This window comes from Haematobia irritans, chromosome 4, assembly GCF_050003625.1.
Source record: "Haematobia irritans isolate KBUSLIRL chromosome 4, ASM5000362v1, whole genome shotgun sequence".
Taxonomy (NCBI): domain Eukaryota; kingdom Metazoa; phylum Arthropoda; class Insecta; order Diptera; family Muscidae; genus Haematobia; species Haematobia irritans.
The window spans coordinates 204,306,298-204,324,824 of NC_134400.1; the positions used below are offsets into that span (position 1 = coordinate 204,306,298).

The 18,527-nt window shown below is 32.8% G+C and overlaps 1 protein-coding gene across 15 annotated transcripts in view; it reads right to left on the reverse strand.

Moving 5' to 3' along the window:
* Positions 1-18,527, reverse strand: part of sif (guanine nucleotide exchange factor still life) — a 335,519-nt gene that overhangs the window by 154,550 nt on the left and 162,442 nt on the right. For 11 of the 15 annotated variants that reach the window (XM_075307986.1, XM_075307980.1, XM_075307988.1 and 8 more), the window contains 2 exons: positions 3,664-3,809; positions 3,162-3,441 (listed from right to left, as the gene is read on the reverse strand). In XM_075307986.1, the coding sequence (XP_075164101.1) occupies positions 3,162-3,441; positions 3,664-3,809 (426 nt within the window). Of the gene's footprint in view, positions 1-3,161; positions 3,442-3,663; positions 3,810-11,747; positions 14,690-18,527 lie in introns of those variants that run through there. The other 4 variants (XM_075307975.1, XM_075307974.1, XM_075307985.1 and 1 more) reach the window with 1 other exon arrangement.

Genomic DNA, 18,527 nt, shown 5'->3' on the forward strand with positions numbered 1-18,527 from the left:
TAATAAAAATAAAAACAAAATCTACAATGATTTACTGAGAATGTGAAACATTTACTAATTATGATTAAATTCTAGTACAATATAAAAAATAATAATAATAACCTATTTGATACACCAACAAAAAAATCGTTTTGGAAAACACGATTTTTTTCCTTGAGATTCACAATTTTTTATTTTTAAATAAAAATGTTACCGAATAATAACAATATTTTAGAAAAATATATATGTTTTTTTTATACAAAAATTGCGAAATATTTTTGTTAAGCCACAAAACGTTTTTTTATTGTAACAATATTTTAGCAAAATATATATATTTTTTTGTACAAAAATTACGAAATACTTTTGTTAAACCACAAAATGCTTTTTATTTTAATGTTATTTTTATACAAAACTGACTTTGTTAAGTTTTTGTTTTTTATTGAATTGCATAGTTGTGCACAGGGCTGTGGAGTCGAGTCAATTTTGCTCGACTCCGGCTCCGACTCCAGCATTTCTTCTTAGCCTCGACTCCGACTCCGACCCCGACTGCGGAGTCGACTCCAGGTGGTGTACCTAAATCTCAATTTAACAGTATTCCAATTGTAATTTTAAGTTGTAGTGTTCCAAAAATAGACCAATATAAGTATTTTATGTTGCCATATGTGTTTATATGTCCAAAAGAATTCTAATTTTAATTTTTGATACGACTCGACAACAAATCTCAGCATTTTAGGAATGTAAAGAACTCTACATATTAATTTCAGGCCAATAAATTAGAATACGACACAAGACTACACACACACAAAAAAAACTGTTTCAATCACGAAATTTATTGATCACAGAAATGATAGCATCAATTAAAAAATTAATTGATCCAGTTAAAAAATTAATTGATACTATTAACTTGTGCGATTGATTTTTATTTCAATTAAAAAATTTGTTGATTCAATTAAATTTTTAATTGAATATTTTTTAAATCTCAATTAAGATTTTAATTGGAAAAATTTTCGTGAATTTTTTTTCTGTGTATAGGGACCACATCAAAATATGAGTAGATAACGACATGCCTGCCAAAAAATCAGAACGTTAGATTCTACTGCTATATTCCCTTAAAATTTTACCTTTTCGTTGTTCGATTAAAAACCTTAATGGAATGTAATTTGTCGAAATATTTCTTTATTTACAATGATATAAAGTGTTTTTCAAATTTTGTTTAGCCGGAGTCGGACTCCGACCCCAGCAATATCTTCAGATCTTCAAATCTTCTTCAGAAATCTGCAAGACTCCGACTCCACAGCCCTGGTTGTGCATATTAATATTCTGTTTTTCATATGAAATTAATGCTTTTGTTTTGTTTGTACCCCAATAATATGTTTTATTTTAATATTATTTACATTGCCGATTTTTAAAATGCAAGTTCCACTTATGGCAATTTTTTTTTCGAAAAAAATTACGATTTTTCTTTAAATTTTATTGGCACCAGTTGTCAATTGGCAGTCAATCATTATAACACTTAATATTTCTAAAAAGTGAATTTTACAGGAAACAAGTTCAAAGTTTTTTTTTTTGAATTTCTCAACAACCGTATGTGATAGACATTCCCTTTTTTCGGTCTTAAAATCGTATATAGTATAGATTTTTTTAGCATGTACGAACTCAAAATAGTGATAATAGAACATGGCTAAAAATGACTTAGACGACATTAGACCGAACAAAGCTTTTTGCCCTTTTGGGATTGGACATTTTTTAAAACTTTAACTTTCACAGGCTAAGTACAGTATTAACCATAACATTGGATAGAAGTGTCCAATAAATTCGAACTTTTGACCGGATATAATTCACATCAATCCGAATAAAAAACAACGAACTCCATCAATACATGCTATGTTAAGTCGACTTAGCGTACTCTGGAATGAGGGCATCGATTTGTTTAAAATAGTAAATTTTAATTCGAAAAGCAAATTAAATTATAAATATATCATTTAGCTATTTTCGCATGTTATTTTCTACTATAGATTTTGTTTGGTCTAGCTATTTCTGCTTCTCTATAGTTGGCAACATTGATAGAGAGCTAAGACGAATTAATAACAACTCTCTCAATGGAAATAACCGCAATCCTATTGTTGTTGTTACTAATATTATTGATACTGACTTCTTCGATATTTGGCAACACTGATAGGGAGATAACACAATTAAACTCTCTCAATAGAAATAACGGTAATCCAATTGTTGTTGTTTTTATTATTGATGCTGCCTAATTTTTCTTATTCGTTGTATTTCAACAAACCGAAGGGCAGTAAAGAAGAAACAAGAAGTCAATCATAGCGTCGATCACGTAATAAGAAGCTAGCAAATTGAAAGAGTCAAAAAATCAAAACAAATGAAAAGAAATAGACACTAGAACGCAAACAAAAAAAAAAAAAAGAAATTTTATGGGCATAGAAGAACATTAAAACTTAAATAAAATATAAATTGTACACAACACAAAAAAAAAACAATAATATAAAAAAATAAAACAATAGAACAATAGAACATAAAAATGTAATGAAATGACAAAAGGCAAAATGTGGTAAATTGGGACAGACATACATGATATTGGCTAAAAAAAAGTCGATATTAAATTTATAGCGGAAACTTCGTTTATATCGACCTAAAAATTCATTTTGTGGGAATTTAGTCACCCACTAAATGAATTTTTCTCTACACACAAAATTGTTTTTCTGATTCAATCACGAAATTAATTGATCCAATTAAATTTGTAATTAAAATGTCTTCAAATTAATTGATCCGATTAAAAATTGATTGATTTTTTTTCAATTAAAAAATTTGTTGAATCAATTAAATCTTTTTAAAAACTCAATTAAGTTTTTAATTGGAAAAATTTTCTTGAAATTTTGTTCTGTGTAAGAATTTTATATTTTCCTAGACCATACCGTTGATAAATCGGAAAAGCCACTTTTATTTTGATATTTACTTTAAAGTCTTCTTTTAATAGTCTTTGCTCTTAACTATCAGCATTTATAAATTGCATTGGATTGATCCATTAAAAACATTGCATTAAATCACAGTTTTTTTTCCATAGCCTCCATAAAGCTTCTCAGATTCAAAGAATGCAAAATACAAAAGAAACCAAAACAAACAAAACAAATCTATTTAGTTGGCAAAAAAGGAGATTGACTTACCTGACATGGAGCCTGAAAGAGGTATGCGTCACCAAATGCTGTACTTAAACAGAAGATATAATCACGTTTGGGATGCTCGGGTATGGGTTGCATAATGGCACCATCGACAATAATCAAATGCTTGGGAGCGGCCTCCACACTGCGACCCTCACGCGAATCACAGGGATAGAAGAGTAGAGTTGTGCCCTTCAGACACACCCAATAACCCTTCCAACCGCGTTTACGGGCTAATTCGATTTGATGTTTCTTTCGCAATAACCATTTCTTTACAGACAGGAAACTGTAAAACAAAAACAAAAACAACAACAATTCACCGAAGAGAAGATGAAAGAGAACTCAACAACATAAACCGGAAATGAGATGTGAGTGCGTGAGAATGTTTGTGTATGTGTCTGTGTGTGTGTGGGAGAGGGCTTTCAAAAGTAAGTTGATTTTCAATTCGATTTGTATGGATGGAATGGAAATGCATAGTGGATGCGAGTATATGCCTTTAACTACATACCCAGCTTTGCGTACAGCTCCTGTACAATTGAATGAGGATGCTGCCGTTCCAGTTGCTTTTGCTTTGTATGGTGACGCCATGACACTTTCGCCATCATCTTCATCCGATACGGCTGTAGTTAAACTCATGCGGTCATCATCGGAAATCTAAATGCAAAGAGAGAGAGAGAGAGAGAGAGAGAGAGAGAGAGAAATGAAAGAAAATGTCATTAGCATTATTTCAATGATGTTAAACGAGATTCCATTAATTCTTCTGGAACTACTTTATGGACTGGACACATCCTGTTGCAAAACTATAAACTCAATCAAAATGAAGAAAACAAGTTTAAGTAGATACACTCACAGAAAAATATTTCAGTATGTAAAGAAATTTTGTACTTTGTTCTAAAGTAGTTTCTTTAAGAGCAAATAGACCGAAATTATCGCTAACCTTGCAATCGCTTTCTATAATCTTTTTTATATGCTTTTAAAGAAATATCATTAGAGTTAAAAGAATTTTTCGCTTGTCTTAAATTTTGTTCCTCTGAAAAGAAAACTCATTTTTCAGTGTACACATATCCGCTTGTGGTTTCTTAGATGGTCCCGATTCATTTAAAATGTATGGGACAATTAAAGTCTGTGAGAACTTGGAAACTGTTGCATAGAGTTGGGGATTTTTAATCTGGACAAATGTTTGAACAATTAAAATTAAAATCTTTGGTTAACTTTATATTGTCAACAAACTTTGAATTTGTGGGTAGGGCAAAAAAATTAAGCTTTTCTAGTTCATTAAAAATAAAAATTTTAAAAATTGAAGATTTCCCCCTACTGCGTTCGTAATGCCCATTTCCGAGTGTTTATAAACGAATTGTAGCCAAAATTAAATGTTGTTGCTCCCTTGTAAACTCTTGCTTCGTTAGGCAACACGGAAACCAAAGAGTAAAGGTAAATCAATTGTGGTACAGGTGTTGTTCTAGTTGTTCTGGTCAAGTTTTGATTCCTTTAACAGAAATGTTATTTTTAGGGTGTTTGCTGGTTGTGTGCAATAACTATTGAAGACTCATTCAGGCAGAATTAATGAAATTTCACTACAGTTCAATATAATATCATTATGAAACCCCACTATAAACCAATTGAAAATCATGCAACAAAATAATCCAACCAACATAGCTTTAAGCTGCACAGTAGTCCATCCATATTCGAATGGATGGAAGTCATTCCATCATTCAATTGGAAGTTGAAATTTACTTATAATTCTTCCGCTAATTGTTGTTAGCGATGGTGGTTGAGTCCAATTTATTTCACTTGGGCAAAACCTTAGTCAGGGATGTTAGATGAAAATCTTTTCCAAAAAAAAAAAAAAAAAAATTGTGATTATAAATAGAAGAGAGAGAGTAGGAGATTTGAGAATAAAAAATAAGACAAAAATTTAATATATAATCGGGGAGCCTTTTCGTATTCCTAATCAAATTTCAAATCATTTTTCTACACTGAAAAAACAGTGAACCCACCAGGAAGAAAATTTCGGTTAATTTTAGAAAATTTTGAATATTTTTAGAAAATTTTAACTAAACAGTATTACAAACGCTGGCATCACCCCGATGTCATTAAAATAAGTAAATATTTTTCGACAAATTCAAGAAAATTTATTTGACATAATTAAGTTTTTTCACGTGTTAAAGAAAAATTTGTAGTTTCAAGGAAAAATTTGGAGTTCAAAATTGCAAGAATGTCTTTAGTGACATACGAAGTTCATGATGAACGCATTTGTAGCAAAATTTGCAAATTTAAAGAAATACTGAACTATTTTGTGGAATATACAAATTTAGTTAATCTTTATGCTTCATTTGTGTATATTTTTTCCTAGGTTTTAGTTAATTTAACTAACGTACGCAAAAAATTATTAGAGTAAAGGAATTTTTCTCCAAACATAATAATTCCATGAACTAAAATAAAGTTAAATTGGCTTTAGTGAAATAGAGAGTTCACTTTTTTTTGAATGTATATTCATAATGACATGGAAAAATAATTGCGTTCACAAAGAGATTTTTTGAGGCAACCTTGTATTACCGAAATGCTTTAGGAAGTTCTCAGTGATTTGGTAAATTATTTTTGACTCTAGTGGCAACCCTGATCGCAATATTTACTCGTATTGTATTGAATACAGTGATGCCAACTCCCGAAGGCCAGAAAGCACCAAAAATATACTATAAATTCTAAAAACAAAACCTACTCCAGCCTGCTAAAATTCACTACTACTACTAAAAAAAGAAAAAAACGTCCAAAGAAATATTAATAATTGAAGGGAGTTTTTTTTTGAATTTAATACAAACGTTTTTAATGACATCTTTATCAAGATCAGAAATTCTGTACTAGACTTTTAAAAAGAAAACCCTAAATACGAATACTGATTAAAAAATGGATCAATACCACATTCATAAAAATCAATTTCTATATTTGGCAATATAGATGAGTTTCTTAAGCTTTTAACAGACCAGCAACAAAATTTGGAAGTTCTTCCAAAGGCAAAAGCACTTCCAGAAGATGCACTCCCAATGATGTTATTTATTTTAACTACCCAGGAAGTTCTTTTAATTTAATTTTTTATAACTTGCGTTTTTCATATTTTTAATGGGTAACTTTAACTTTTTTTATTCCAAATATTTATTTCTATATAGAAAATTTTTATCAAAATTTTATTGCTACAGAAAATTTTGTAAAAAATTTATTTCTATATAAAATTTTGTCAAAATTTTATTGCTTTAGAAAATTTTGTCAACAATTTATTTCTATAGAAAATTTTGTCAAAAATTTATTGCTATAGAAAATTTCGTTAAAATTTTATTTCTATAGAAAATTTTGTCAAAATTGTATTTCTATATAGAAAATTTTGTCAATATTTTATTGCTTTAGAAAATTTTGTCAACATTTTATTTCTATGGAAAATTTTGTCAAAATATTATTGCTATAGAAAATTTTGTCAAAATTTTATTGCTATAGAAAATTTTATTTCTATAAACAATTTTGTCAAAAATTTATTTCTATAGAAAATTTTGTCAAAATTTTATTTCTATAGAAAATTTTGTCAAAATATTATTGCTATAGAAAATTTTGTCAAAATATTATTGCTATAGAAAAATTTGTCAAAATTTTAATTCCATAGAAAATTTTATCAATATTCTACTTCCATAGAAAATTTCGTCAACATTTTATTTCTATAGAAAATGTTGTCAAACATTTATTTCTATAGAAAATTTTGCGAAAATTTTATTTCTATAGAAAATTTTGTCAAAATATTATTGCTATAGAAAATTTTGTCAAAATATTATTGCTATAGAAAAATTTGTCAAAATTTTAATTCTATTGAAAATTTTGTCAATATTCTACTTCCCTAGAAAATTTCGTCAACATTTTATTTCTATAGAAAATGTTGTAAAAATTTTATTTCTATAGAAAATTTTGTTAAAATTGTATTTCTATAGAACATTTTTTTAAAATTTTAATTCTATAGAAAATTTTTCCAAAATGTTATTACTATAGAAAATTTTGTTAAAATTCTATCTCTATAGAAAATGTTGGCTAAATTTTATTGCTGTAGAACATTTTGTCAACATTTTATTGTTATAAAAAAATTTTGTAAAAATTTTATTGTTATAAAAAATTTTGCCAAATTTTATTGCTATAGAAAATGTTGTCAAAATTTTATTGCTATAGAAAATGTTGTAAAAATTTTATTGCTACAGAACATTTTGTCAAAATTTTATTTCTATAGAAAATTTTGTCAAAATTTTATTACGATATCTAAAATTTTATCAAAATTTTATTGCTATAGAAAATTTTTTCAACATTTTATTGCTATAGAAAATGTTGTAAAAATTTTATTGCTACAGAACATTTTGTCAAAATTTTATTTCTATAGAAAATTTTGTCAAAATTTTATTTCTATATCTAAAATTTTATCAAAATTTTATTGCTATAGAAAATGTTGTCAACATTTTATTGCTATAAAAAATTTTTGTAAAAATTCTATTGTTACAGAAAATTTTGTAAAAATGTTATTGCTATAGAAAATTTTATCAAAATTTTATTTCTACAGAAAATTTTGTAAAAATTTTATTGCTACAGAAAGTTTTGTCAAAATTTTGTTTCTATAGCAAATTTAGTCCAATTTTATTTCTATAGAAAATTTTGTCAAAATACTATCTCATAGAAAATTTTGTCAAAATTCTATCTTTATAGAAAATTTTGTCAAAATTCTATTTCTTTAGAATATTTTGTCAAGATTTTATTTCTATAGAAATCTTTGTCAAAATTTTATTTCTATAGAAAATTTTGTGAAAATTTTATTTCTATATAGACAAATTTGTCAAAATTTTATTGATATAGAAAATTTTGTCAAAATTTTATTGCTACAGAAAATGTTGTAAAAATTTTAAATATTTTATTGTTATAAAAAATTTTGTCAAATTTTATTGCTATAGAAAATTTTGTCAAAATTTTATTGCTCTAAAAAATTTTGTCAAAATTTTATTGCTACAGAAAATTTTGTAAAAATTTTATTTTAATAGAAAATTTTGTCAAAATTTTATTTCTATAGAAAATTTTGTCAAAATTGTATTTCTATATAGAAAATTTTGTAAAAATTTTATTGCTATAGAAAATTTTGTAAAAATCTTATTGCTATAGAAAATTTTGTCAAAATTTTATTTTTATAGAAAATTTTGTCAAAATTTTATTTCTATATCTAAAATTTTGTCAAAATTTTATTGCTATAGAAAATTTTGTCAAAATTTTATTGCTATAGAAAATTTTGTCAAAATTTTATTGCTATAGAAAATTTTGTCAAAATTTTATTGCTAAAGAAAATTTTGTCAAAATTTTATTGCTACAGAAAATTTTGTAAAAATTTATTGCTATAGAAAATTTTATTTCTATAGAAAATTTTGTCAAAAATTTATTGATATAGAAAATTTTGTCAAAATGTTATTTCTATAGAAAATTTTGTCAAAAATTTATTGATATAGAAAATTTTGAAAAAATTTTAGTGCTATTAAAAATTTGTGAAATGTCTTATGGTTGGAGAGGAATATTTTCCAAATTCTACCACAACATCGAAAATTCTACCAACAGTGGTTAAAATACCGAAGAGCGTACAGCTTATGTTGGCTTTTTATACCCTGCGCCACACTGTGGAACAGGGTATTATAAGTTAGTGCATATGTTTGCAACACCCAGAAGGAGACGAGATAGACACATGGTGTCTTTGGCAAAAATGCTCAGGGTGGGCTCCTGAGTCGATATAGCCATGTCCGTCTGTCCGTGAACATATTTTTGTAATCAAAGTCTAGGTCGCAGTTTTTGTCCAATCGACTTCAAATTTGGCACAAGTAGTTGTTTTGGGTCAGAATAGAACCCTATTGATTTTGGAAGAAATCGGTTCAGATTTATATATAGTTCCCATATATATATATTTCGCCCGATATGGACTTATATGGCCCCAGAAGCCAAAGTTTTAGCCCAATTTGCTTAAAATTGTGCACAAGAAGCACAATTAGTACTATAGTCAAGTGTGCCAAAAAGTTGTAAAAATGACTCTAATTTTCCTAAACTTCTAATACATATATATCGAGCGATAAATCATAAATAAACTTTTGCGAAGTTTCCTTAAAATTGCTTCAGATCGAGTGATATTTAAATGTATGTATTTGGGACAAACCTTTATATATAGCCCCCAACACATTTGACGGATGTGATATGGTATCGAAAATTTAGATCTACAAAGTGGTGCAGGGTATAATATAGTCGGCCCCGCCCGACTTTAGACTTTCCTTACTTGTTGGGCCTAAATTCGTGACAAAGGTAGCCAATTCTAACAAATCTATACTGATTCGAAAATTTGATGTTATTTCAGACTATTTTGCTTTTGAACAAATAAAATGTTGCGCTTTACTTTGATGCATTGCATAGTAGCCAGTTTGTACTGACAACAACATAGAATAAAGCCGACAATATTTGTCGGCGTCCATAAAATACTTAATTTTTGCTATCACCGGTGAGCCGATTCAAATTTTGTCCATTCGATGCCCATCAGTTATCCTCTATAAAATCAAATTGAAGAAATCCGATTGGTAATGAGATTAATTGTATATAGTAACCAGAGAATCAAAAAGATTGTATTCACAAGAGTGTGTATAACAATACTTACTCATATTGTATGGAATATGAATGAGTAAATATATCATCGATCCATATACTCAACACACCTAGCATATTCCACCACTATGAATTGTAAACTCTCTCTCTCTCGCTTATATTCTCTGCTTCCCATACATAAACAACATGAATACAATGTTGAAGAAAAGTTATGTTCTTATGCTTTGGTTGTGGTTCAAAGTCTATATCATACCGGATAAGCAATTTTTGAGATTTTTTGAGGTTTTATTTCAGTCGAAATGAACCGAAATTATTGGCAGTGGTGTCAACTGCCCAAAAGTAGCGATTAAAATCGGTTCGGCGGCTTCATTCTCTGGCCAACAACTGATGAGATTAAAACAACGACCAGAATTGATCCATACAAAAAACCCCATTTACTTCAATTTTTATTAGATAAATTACATTAAAATTAAAAACAAATACATAAAAAATTCATGAAATTGCAATAAAAAAATTATTAAAATTTAAATATTGTATTATCGCAAGCAAATAAATTAAATTTGCTTTTGTATCTTAATTTGTTGTTACGTTTGTTTTTTTTTATTTTTTTTTATTTATTTAAAATAGGATTTTAATTTCCGTTATCTATCAGCTGCCCAATATCGATATGACATCGCCGTCAACTAAGTTAGACGCATCTCTACATCATTGTGCTTTAGTTAAATTTGGTTTCGATTCAATCCGGATGTATTTTGTGTGAAGGTACTTTTGCGAAACGCTCAAAACCAAGCAACCAAATGGAACATTTTTTAAGGATACTTAGTACTTTAGCTGTGTATAATAATAAAAAGCATTTTCATGTTTCACCTCCTGCTGCCATATTCATCGACAATCCTTTGCCAGCAGCCCATACCACCAGCTCGATGGAGCAACCATAACATGGCTAAGGACTTGACTTGCTCGACTCAACTCAACTCGACTCAAGTGGATGGGTTTGAATTGGAGTAAATAGACGGAATAAAAAACAACACACACATACACACAAAGTAAAGCGAACCAAAAACATGGCAACTGGCAGGAGGAAACGAACGAAAGAAAAGTCAATGAGCATTTTATCTGTTCCGCCATCAGATCAAGCATTTGTCAAGACCCAGAATTCGTGTTTGGTTACGTTAAAGCTGCTACTGCTGCTGCTATTGACTTCTGGATCCTGGATTGTGGTGTTGTATGGTGAGAGTAAATAGCAATACTTGAGAGATAGATGATGGCTTTTGTAACATCAGTGGGTCAGTAGTTTTTTTGCTTGACTTGCCATCAATAACATCAATTGTTGCATACTTCTTTAGGCAGTGTTGTTGCAAGCAACACTAACTGCATCGGCAACAACACTCATTCACATTGTGAATGTGAGTGTTTATGTGTGTGTGTGTATGTTGTTTTATTTTACGGCAATCGCCATCTGTGTCAGGGTTTTTAGGATTTAATGCATTGCAGTTTACATGTCACAATGATTGGGGATTTGAAAAATATACGCGCTTGTTCCAATTTCAAAGGATCAATGGTATGGGCGGTGTGGGTTTGGTTGTAAGTTGGAAAGATTGAATGAACATTCTTTACCCAAGAAGTTTTGCTTGCACAATACTCAATTGAAATTCTAAGATATTTTGTAATGTAAGGGATAAGAATAAATCTTTTTTTTTTTTATTTTAGCATCGATAACTATAGGGCCTTAGTTCATCTGGGTGGGTATCACAGTAGAATAGCTGAGAGCCAAGGATTTCACAATTCCGCAAATGAAAAATAATGCGTATTTTATTTCATATCTAATCGACATATTCTAAGAATGCGGGGTGATTTTATTTTATATAAAAGGAACGAAGGTAATCCTCCCCCTCACAGGAAGCTAATTTATTAACAAATTGTGAACACACTTTCTGTCTCTCTCTCTCTTACCTTTCTTAAGAATAATTCATTGCATTGCTTCGCTGTACTACGCCAATGTCGATGCCGAAAACGTGAGTTACCCAAATGTAGGGTGCCATGCAATTCGGCTGCTTCGTTGACCACACGCTTTATCACCTGATAACGTATGACATCGTATCGATGTAAAGGTTTTAGGGCCATGGTGCCATGTTCGGGCTCTGATTCAGCGCCCGAACGTAGCTGATCTTCATCGTCATCATCGTGCCAGGCACTGAGGACTCCTTCGACAAAATTATACAGAAGTTCGCCATTGGTTTGACTGGGTTGCGAACCGGACGGCTTTTGCTCGTATTTGATAAGTTTACGATTTTGGCAGACTTCGCGCAAGAGATTCTCACCAAAATGCACCGTCTTGTGGCGTCGTCGACGCTCATCCAATGATACGGCCGATGCAGATTTGATGAGTTTACCATTGGCCGCATTGGTGTGATGTCCATTGTGGTGTTTTCTCTTGGCGACAATGGGTGTGGTATAGAGCAAGGCACAGGACTCGCCACGTTGCAAGGTATTGGGTTGAGAATTGCTACGTTGCCCGCTTCCGATTCCACTACTGCTGGGCGTTGTCACCGCTGCCGGTACCATGGACATTGAGGTGGCTGATGAGGATGTTCCCATAGCTGCCGTTGTGGTTTGATCGAACAACGTGAGCTGCATACCTGGAGCCCCAGGCTCCGTATCGTATAGTGAGGCAGGTGGCTGTGTGAGGGTTGTACGTAGCCGATTGAAGTCGGCGGCGCATCGAGGCAGTGAGTTACATTTAGGAGCATTCAAGCACTTTCGATTACGACAACTGAGGGGGGCACAGTAGCGACAGTCGTGGCAAATGACATATTTGCGTTTGGGCATTTGGCCTTGACCGGGCGGTACTTTGGAGCAGGTTGTCGACGGTGGTGGTGGTGGTGGGCCTGCTCCGTCATCGGATGGAGGTACTGTGTGCATTTGCACCTTTGTCAATTGTTGGTTACGCAAGAGATTGAGAGTTGATTGAGACGACGTCGTTGGTAGTTTTCGTTGGCTGGTGCTCGATTGACACTCGAGATAGCGACAATTGGGATCGGTGCAAATTGGCAAGAGGGGACATAGCGGATCTGTACAAGGTGAGGGCGATCGGGGAGCCCTCTCGGCCGAGGAGGATTTTCGCTTAAGGACTCCATTATGCGAGGCACTCATGTCGGCTATGGTGGCCGATCTCTGGGTTTGGTGGCGCCTTGAGCGTTCGCGTTTTGATTCTCTAGCATGGGCTTTGCCCATTTTGGGGGGCAGTTGGGGAGGTATTAGCTCATCCTTTGGTATATACTGGTAGCGTTCTTTGTGCGGCTTGGCATAGAGTCGCTCCAAATTGCTGGGCGTCACTGTTGTGGGAGTTGAAACAGAAACTACTTCGCTGGCTGAATGTCTAAGACGACGTTCTTTCATTCGTTGTTCTTGATAGCGGCGATCGGAGCATACCTGCTGCTGCGGCTGGTGCTGCTGAGAGCTTGAGACCATATGGCTCTGTGTAGGCGGGAGTGATGATTTCTGTGGCAGTTCAATGAAACTTTGATGTGATGCTCTCCTATCTACGGGGGTTTTACCTAGGGACTGTAAACGACTTAGAGGATAGGCTATCCAATCGGGTATACTCTCCTCACTGCGCTCGCTGTAGCCCAGCGAATGACGTTTTCGTGAGGCCTGTTGCTGGCTCACATCATCCTCGTGAGAATGTGAGCGGGGTGTATCACCGCTGCCATTGCGACGGTGATGGGATCTCCGAGGTTTCGGTGTGGCAACGGCGGCTGCGGCTTGTGGGGGCTCTTCGCGGGCTGTCAAAGCCTTAGTGGATTTGGTCAGCCATTCCACTAGATCGGACTTGAGCAATGATAATTCTCCCGGCCCGGAGCTCTGACGTGACAGAGGTTTCTTCAATAACTCCGCCAGTTCCTCCTTCAAAGCCTTGGCATAGGACGAAGTGCTGGTCCTACTCTCACCCACCACTTGGGGAGTTTGTTGACGTTCTGCAGGAGCTACTGAACGCTTGCGTGGCAAATGTTCCAACAACCACTGGGGTATCTCATCCTTCATCACAGTTATTTCGCTGGGACCCGACGAGGTACGGGCTGGCACTCGCTGCCTTTCCAGCCACTCTATGGTTTCCTCACGCACCGTACCACTCTCGGCCGAACGTGACGAATGTCTTTGTTGGGCCTTGCGATCAAACCACTCAAGATCATCGGCCGAAGGTTTGGTTTCCTTTGACACGGGTACCTCTTCGGCACTCTTCTGTCGTCGAGGTGGTAACTGGGGTTTTTGTTCTTCACCATGGCGATGGTGGTGGACATGCTTGGTGTGGGTATGGGAGGCATGGGTGTGGCTGGCGGAGGCGACATTACCAGCGGTGGCGAGGGCGGTAGTAGCTTCCTTTTTGGGTGGCAAAGCAGGAGGCATACGCTTGGGATCCTTGGCTTTGATGAGTTTCTGCTCAATGGTATCCTCATTGCGGGCTCGAACTCGGCGAGTTATCTCGAAAATATCACCATTAATTTGATGGTAGAATTTCTCTACTTCGACACCTTTGTCGAATTCTTCCTTGACCTGTTGGACATTGAATTTTCCGCGTGAAGGAGGTCGGGGTGGAGGGACGCCTGTTGCCGATTCAATTTTCTGCTCTTTACTGGGGATATCGGGTTTATCGATTACATCGTTGTCTGAATCAGCAGCCAACGATAGGGCTCCCTTGCCGCCTTCCCCCACAATGCCACCGATGGTACGGGCTGTTGAATACAATTTCTGCTGCATATTCTCATCCTGCTGTTGCTGCAGCAAACGATCCAAAGATCCATGATGGGTCTTAATGGTCGGTCCCAAAGAGGCCTCACCGAAAGGCTGCAATCGGCACTGGGCATTGCAGATACATACGGGTCTTTTCTTGCTGCTGCCAAAACGAAAGAGGCTGCTGGCCAATTGGGAGACACCATCGCCAAGGACACTACCGCCACCACCACCACCGCCGCCACCAGCGGTTACATCCCTTCCCGAAGCCGTTGTTGCCGAAGTCAAACGTCCGGCCTGTGAAACTGGCGTTATGTCGACTATCACGCAACAGCAGTGCAACGAGAAGGTCTTCTTGTCGTAGCCACTGCCGCTAACAGAGTTGTTGTTGTCGCTTTCACTATTTTGTGAGGCTGCCAGAATGAGCGGCGGCGGAGGGGTTTGCAACTGCTGCTGTTGTTGTTGTTGTTGATGTTGCTTACTGGGCCAATCGCTCGATTTCTCCAAGGGTTAGGGTAGTTTCTCCTCCTCGTCCTGCCGCCCAATGGTATAGCGTGAGCAGCGTTTACGCACACCTTCGTCACCGTCCAGGGTTTACTTTTTGTTGTGCTTGAAGTTAGCCGTGAAACTAAAGTTTTAGGGGGAGGTGCTTGTGGAATTTCTGGATTGGTTGTGGAACACCCAAAAGTGAGGCGAAATTTTAAAAGCCGACAGCAAAGGATTGGATCTAGAATTTGGGTCCTCGAATTGCTGCGGCTGTTGCTGCTCTGTCTATAAACTGCTACCGTTGACAATGGATCAGCATGCACCATGCCCACGCATTCAAATGTTGGAGCAATAAACCGCAAACAAAAATTTTCTCTTACACTCTTTAGCCACACTAACTAACTTTCGACAGTCAATTGAAGTGACATTGAGAAAGAAGGATGGTCGCTTGGTTGTTAGGAGCCAATATTTTTGGCGTTGTTTTTAGCAACCACAAAAACTAATTTGCATAGATTTACGATTTTTTGTGGTTCGTTGGTATTCTTTTTTTTTTTTTGTTAAGAAAGATTCAATTTTATTTTTCTATTTTTGATTTTTCACTCAACACATTTTCGTAGGGTTTTGTCAATGGTTTTGGCACTTTTTGTGATTTGAAACATTTTGTCTTATATTTGCACAGCTTAAATTCGGTATTGGTATAAGTTTTGATTTCGGTTACGTTTATTTTATGTTTTGTTGGCTTTATTTTTTCTAAACAAGAATTGAAAAGAATTTTTTTTTTGCCTTATGATGTCAATTGCCTTTGCACTTTGTGGTTGAGGTGTGTGTCTGGGTGTGTGTGTATGTGTGAATGCAGGACTCTGGAGAGGAAAATACTCAAAAATAAAAACGGAAATACCGAAAATTCTTAATGACTCAGCAAGGATTAAGGATATGAATTGAATAAATCTATCGTTAGATTTTCCAATGGAAAGCGAAGATACTCACACTCAAAATTATGGTATGCTTTTATACACTGAAAAAAAAAAGCAAAGTTTGCCGGGTTCCAAAGATTTTGTCTTTTCTCTTAGGAGTTTGGTATTAACTCCGACAATTGTACTAAGGTTATATTTAAGACCAAATTCACATTTAAATTTAGTGGTTGGCCATTATTTTAGGCTCACTTGGGCTATTCAGTCCATTAAGATACCACAGGTGGTGAATCTCTCTTTTATCAATGATTGTTGCCTCATTGTATGTTTAGCTTAATGACAAGCGGCCTTCTTTTTAAAGCCAAGTTCGAAAGGCGGAAGCTTAGAAAAACACTCAGAAAATGTCACCAGGATTGCTGAGAGGCGATAATCCACGTCTAGAAAACTTTTTGGTGTTTGCTCGAAAGAGGGATTGCATTCGTGGCCAGTGTTACCAGTATTTTTCTATTTCTTCTCCCCAAATTAGGATGATTTCGTCCCCCAAAATCTCAAATTTAAATCAAAATTTCTCAAGAAAATCTCCAATAAATTTTCGACAAGTTTTTATTATTTATTATATCGATAATAATTTAAAAATATAAATTTTATTGTCATACCAGCTTGCGAGCTGCAAGATCAAGATCAAGATTTCGCAACACAACACCAGAAAGCCGGTGTTGCGAGACAAAATTTAGGTCCAAGTCCTTACAAAATGATTTCACAATTGGGACCCCAATATAAAATCCTGTGTCCGTTTGTAGTCCAAATGCTTCACTTGCACTCTTTTGTAACTTTTTTAATAATTTCGAAAAAAAAAAATCCCCAAATTTATAGAAATTCCCTACCAAAGCCCCAAGTCGCAAACTGAAAATTTTCATCTCCATCCACGAAAAAATACTGGCAACACTATCACGGTTGCATGCTAACCACGGTTGGCACTCGAGCCAAAAATAAGCGACTAACATTTTAGGACAATTTTAACAAAACCCACCAAACAAAAAATTTTATTTTTATTATTTCTGTCAAAATTTTATGTCTATAGAAAATTTTGTCTAAAATTTTATGTCTATAGAAAATTTTGTCTAAATTTTATGTCTATAGAAAATTTTGTCAAAATTTTATTTCTATCGAAAATTTTTACAAAATTTTATTTCTATCGAAAATTTTTACAAAATTTTTGCATAATTTTGTACTTCTACAATTTTTTTTAAGTTTATTTCTGTACAACAATTTTAACAAAACAATAAAAACAATTTTAACAAAATCCACCAAACAAAAAATTTTAGTTTGCGAAATATTATTTCTACAATAAATTCTGTCCAAATTTTATGTCTAAAAAAAATTTTGTCAAATTTTTACTACTATACAAAATTTTGTCTAAATTTTATTTCTACAGTAAATTTTGTCAAAATTTTATTCCTATCGAAAATTTTTACAAAATTTTCTTCTTGTACAAAATTTTTGCATAATTTTGTACTTCTACAATTTTTTTAAAGTTTATTTCTGTACAAAATATTGGCATTTCTATCCAAAATTTTGTCAAAACTTTATTTTCAAAGAAAATTTTTACAAAATTTTCTTCTTGTACAAAATTTTTTTAAGTTTATTTCTGTACAAAATTTTGGCAAAATTTTATTTCCATAGAAAATTGTGTCAAAATTTGATTTGTATAGAAATTGTTGTGCAAATTTTATTTCTACAGAAAATTTTGTCAACATTTTATTTTTATGGAAAATTTTGTCAAAATTTTATTTCTACAGTAAATTTTGTCAAAAATTCATTTCTATCGAAAATTTTGTCAAAACTTTATTTTCAAAGAAAATTTTTACAAAATTTTCTTCTTGTACAAAATTTTTACATAATTTTGTACTTCAAATTTTTTTTTAAAGTTTATTTCTGTAAAAAATTTTGGCAAAATTTTATTTCCATAGAAAATTGTGTCAAAATTTGATTTGTATAGAAATTGTTGTCCAAATTTTATTTCTACAGAAAATTTTGTCAACATTTTATTTTTATGGAAAATTTTGTAAAAATTATATTTCTACAGTAAATTTTGTCAAAATTTCATTTCTATCGAAAATTTTGTCAAAACTTTATTTTCAAAGAAAATTTTTACAAAATTTTCTTCTTGTACAAAATTTTTGCATAATTTTGTATTTATATAATTCTTTTTTTTAAGTTTATTTCTGTAAAAAATTTTGGCAAAATTTTATTTCCATAGAAAATTGTGTCAAAATTTGATTTGTATAGAAATTGTTGTCCAAATTTTATTTCTACAGAAAATTTTGTCAACATTTTATTTTTATGGAAAATTTTGTCAAATTTTTATTTCTACAATAAATTTTGTCAAAATTTCATTTCTACGAAAATTTTGTCAAAACTTATTTTCAAAGAAAATTTTTACAAAATTTTCTTCTTGTACAAAATTTTTGCATAATTTTCTGTTTATATATTTTTTTTAAGTTTATTTCTGTAAAAAATTTTGGCAAAATTTTATTTCCATAGAAAATTGTGTCAAAATTTGATTTGTATAGAAATTGTTGTTCAAATTTTATTTCTACAGAAA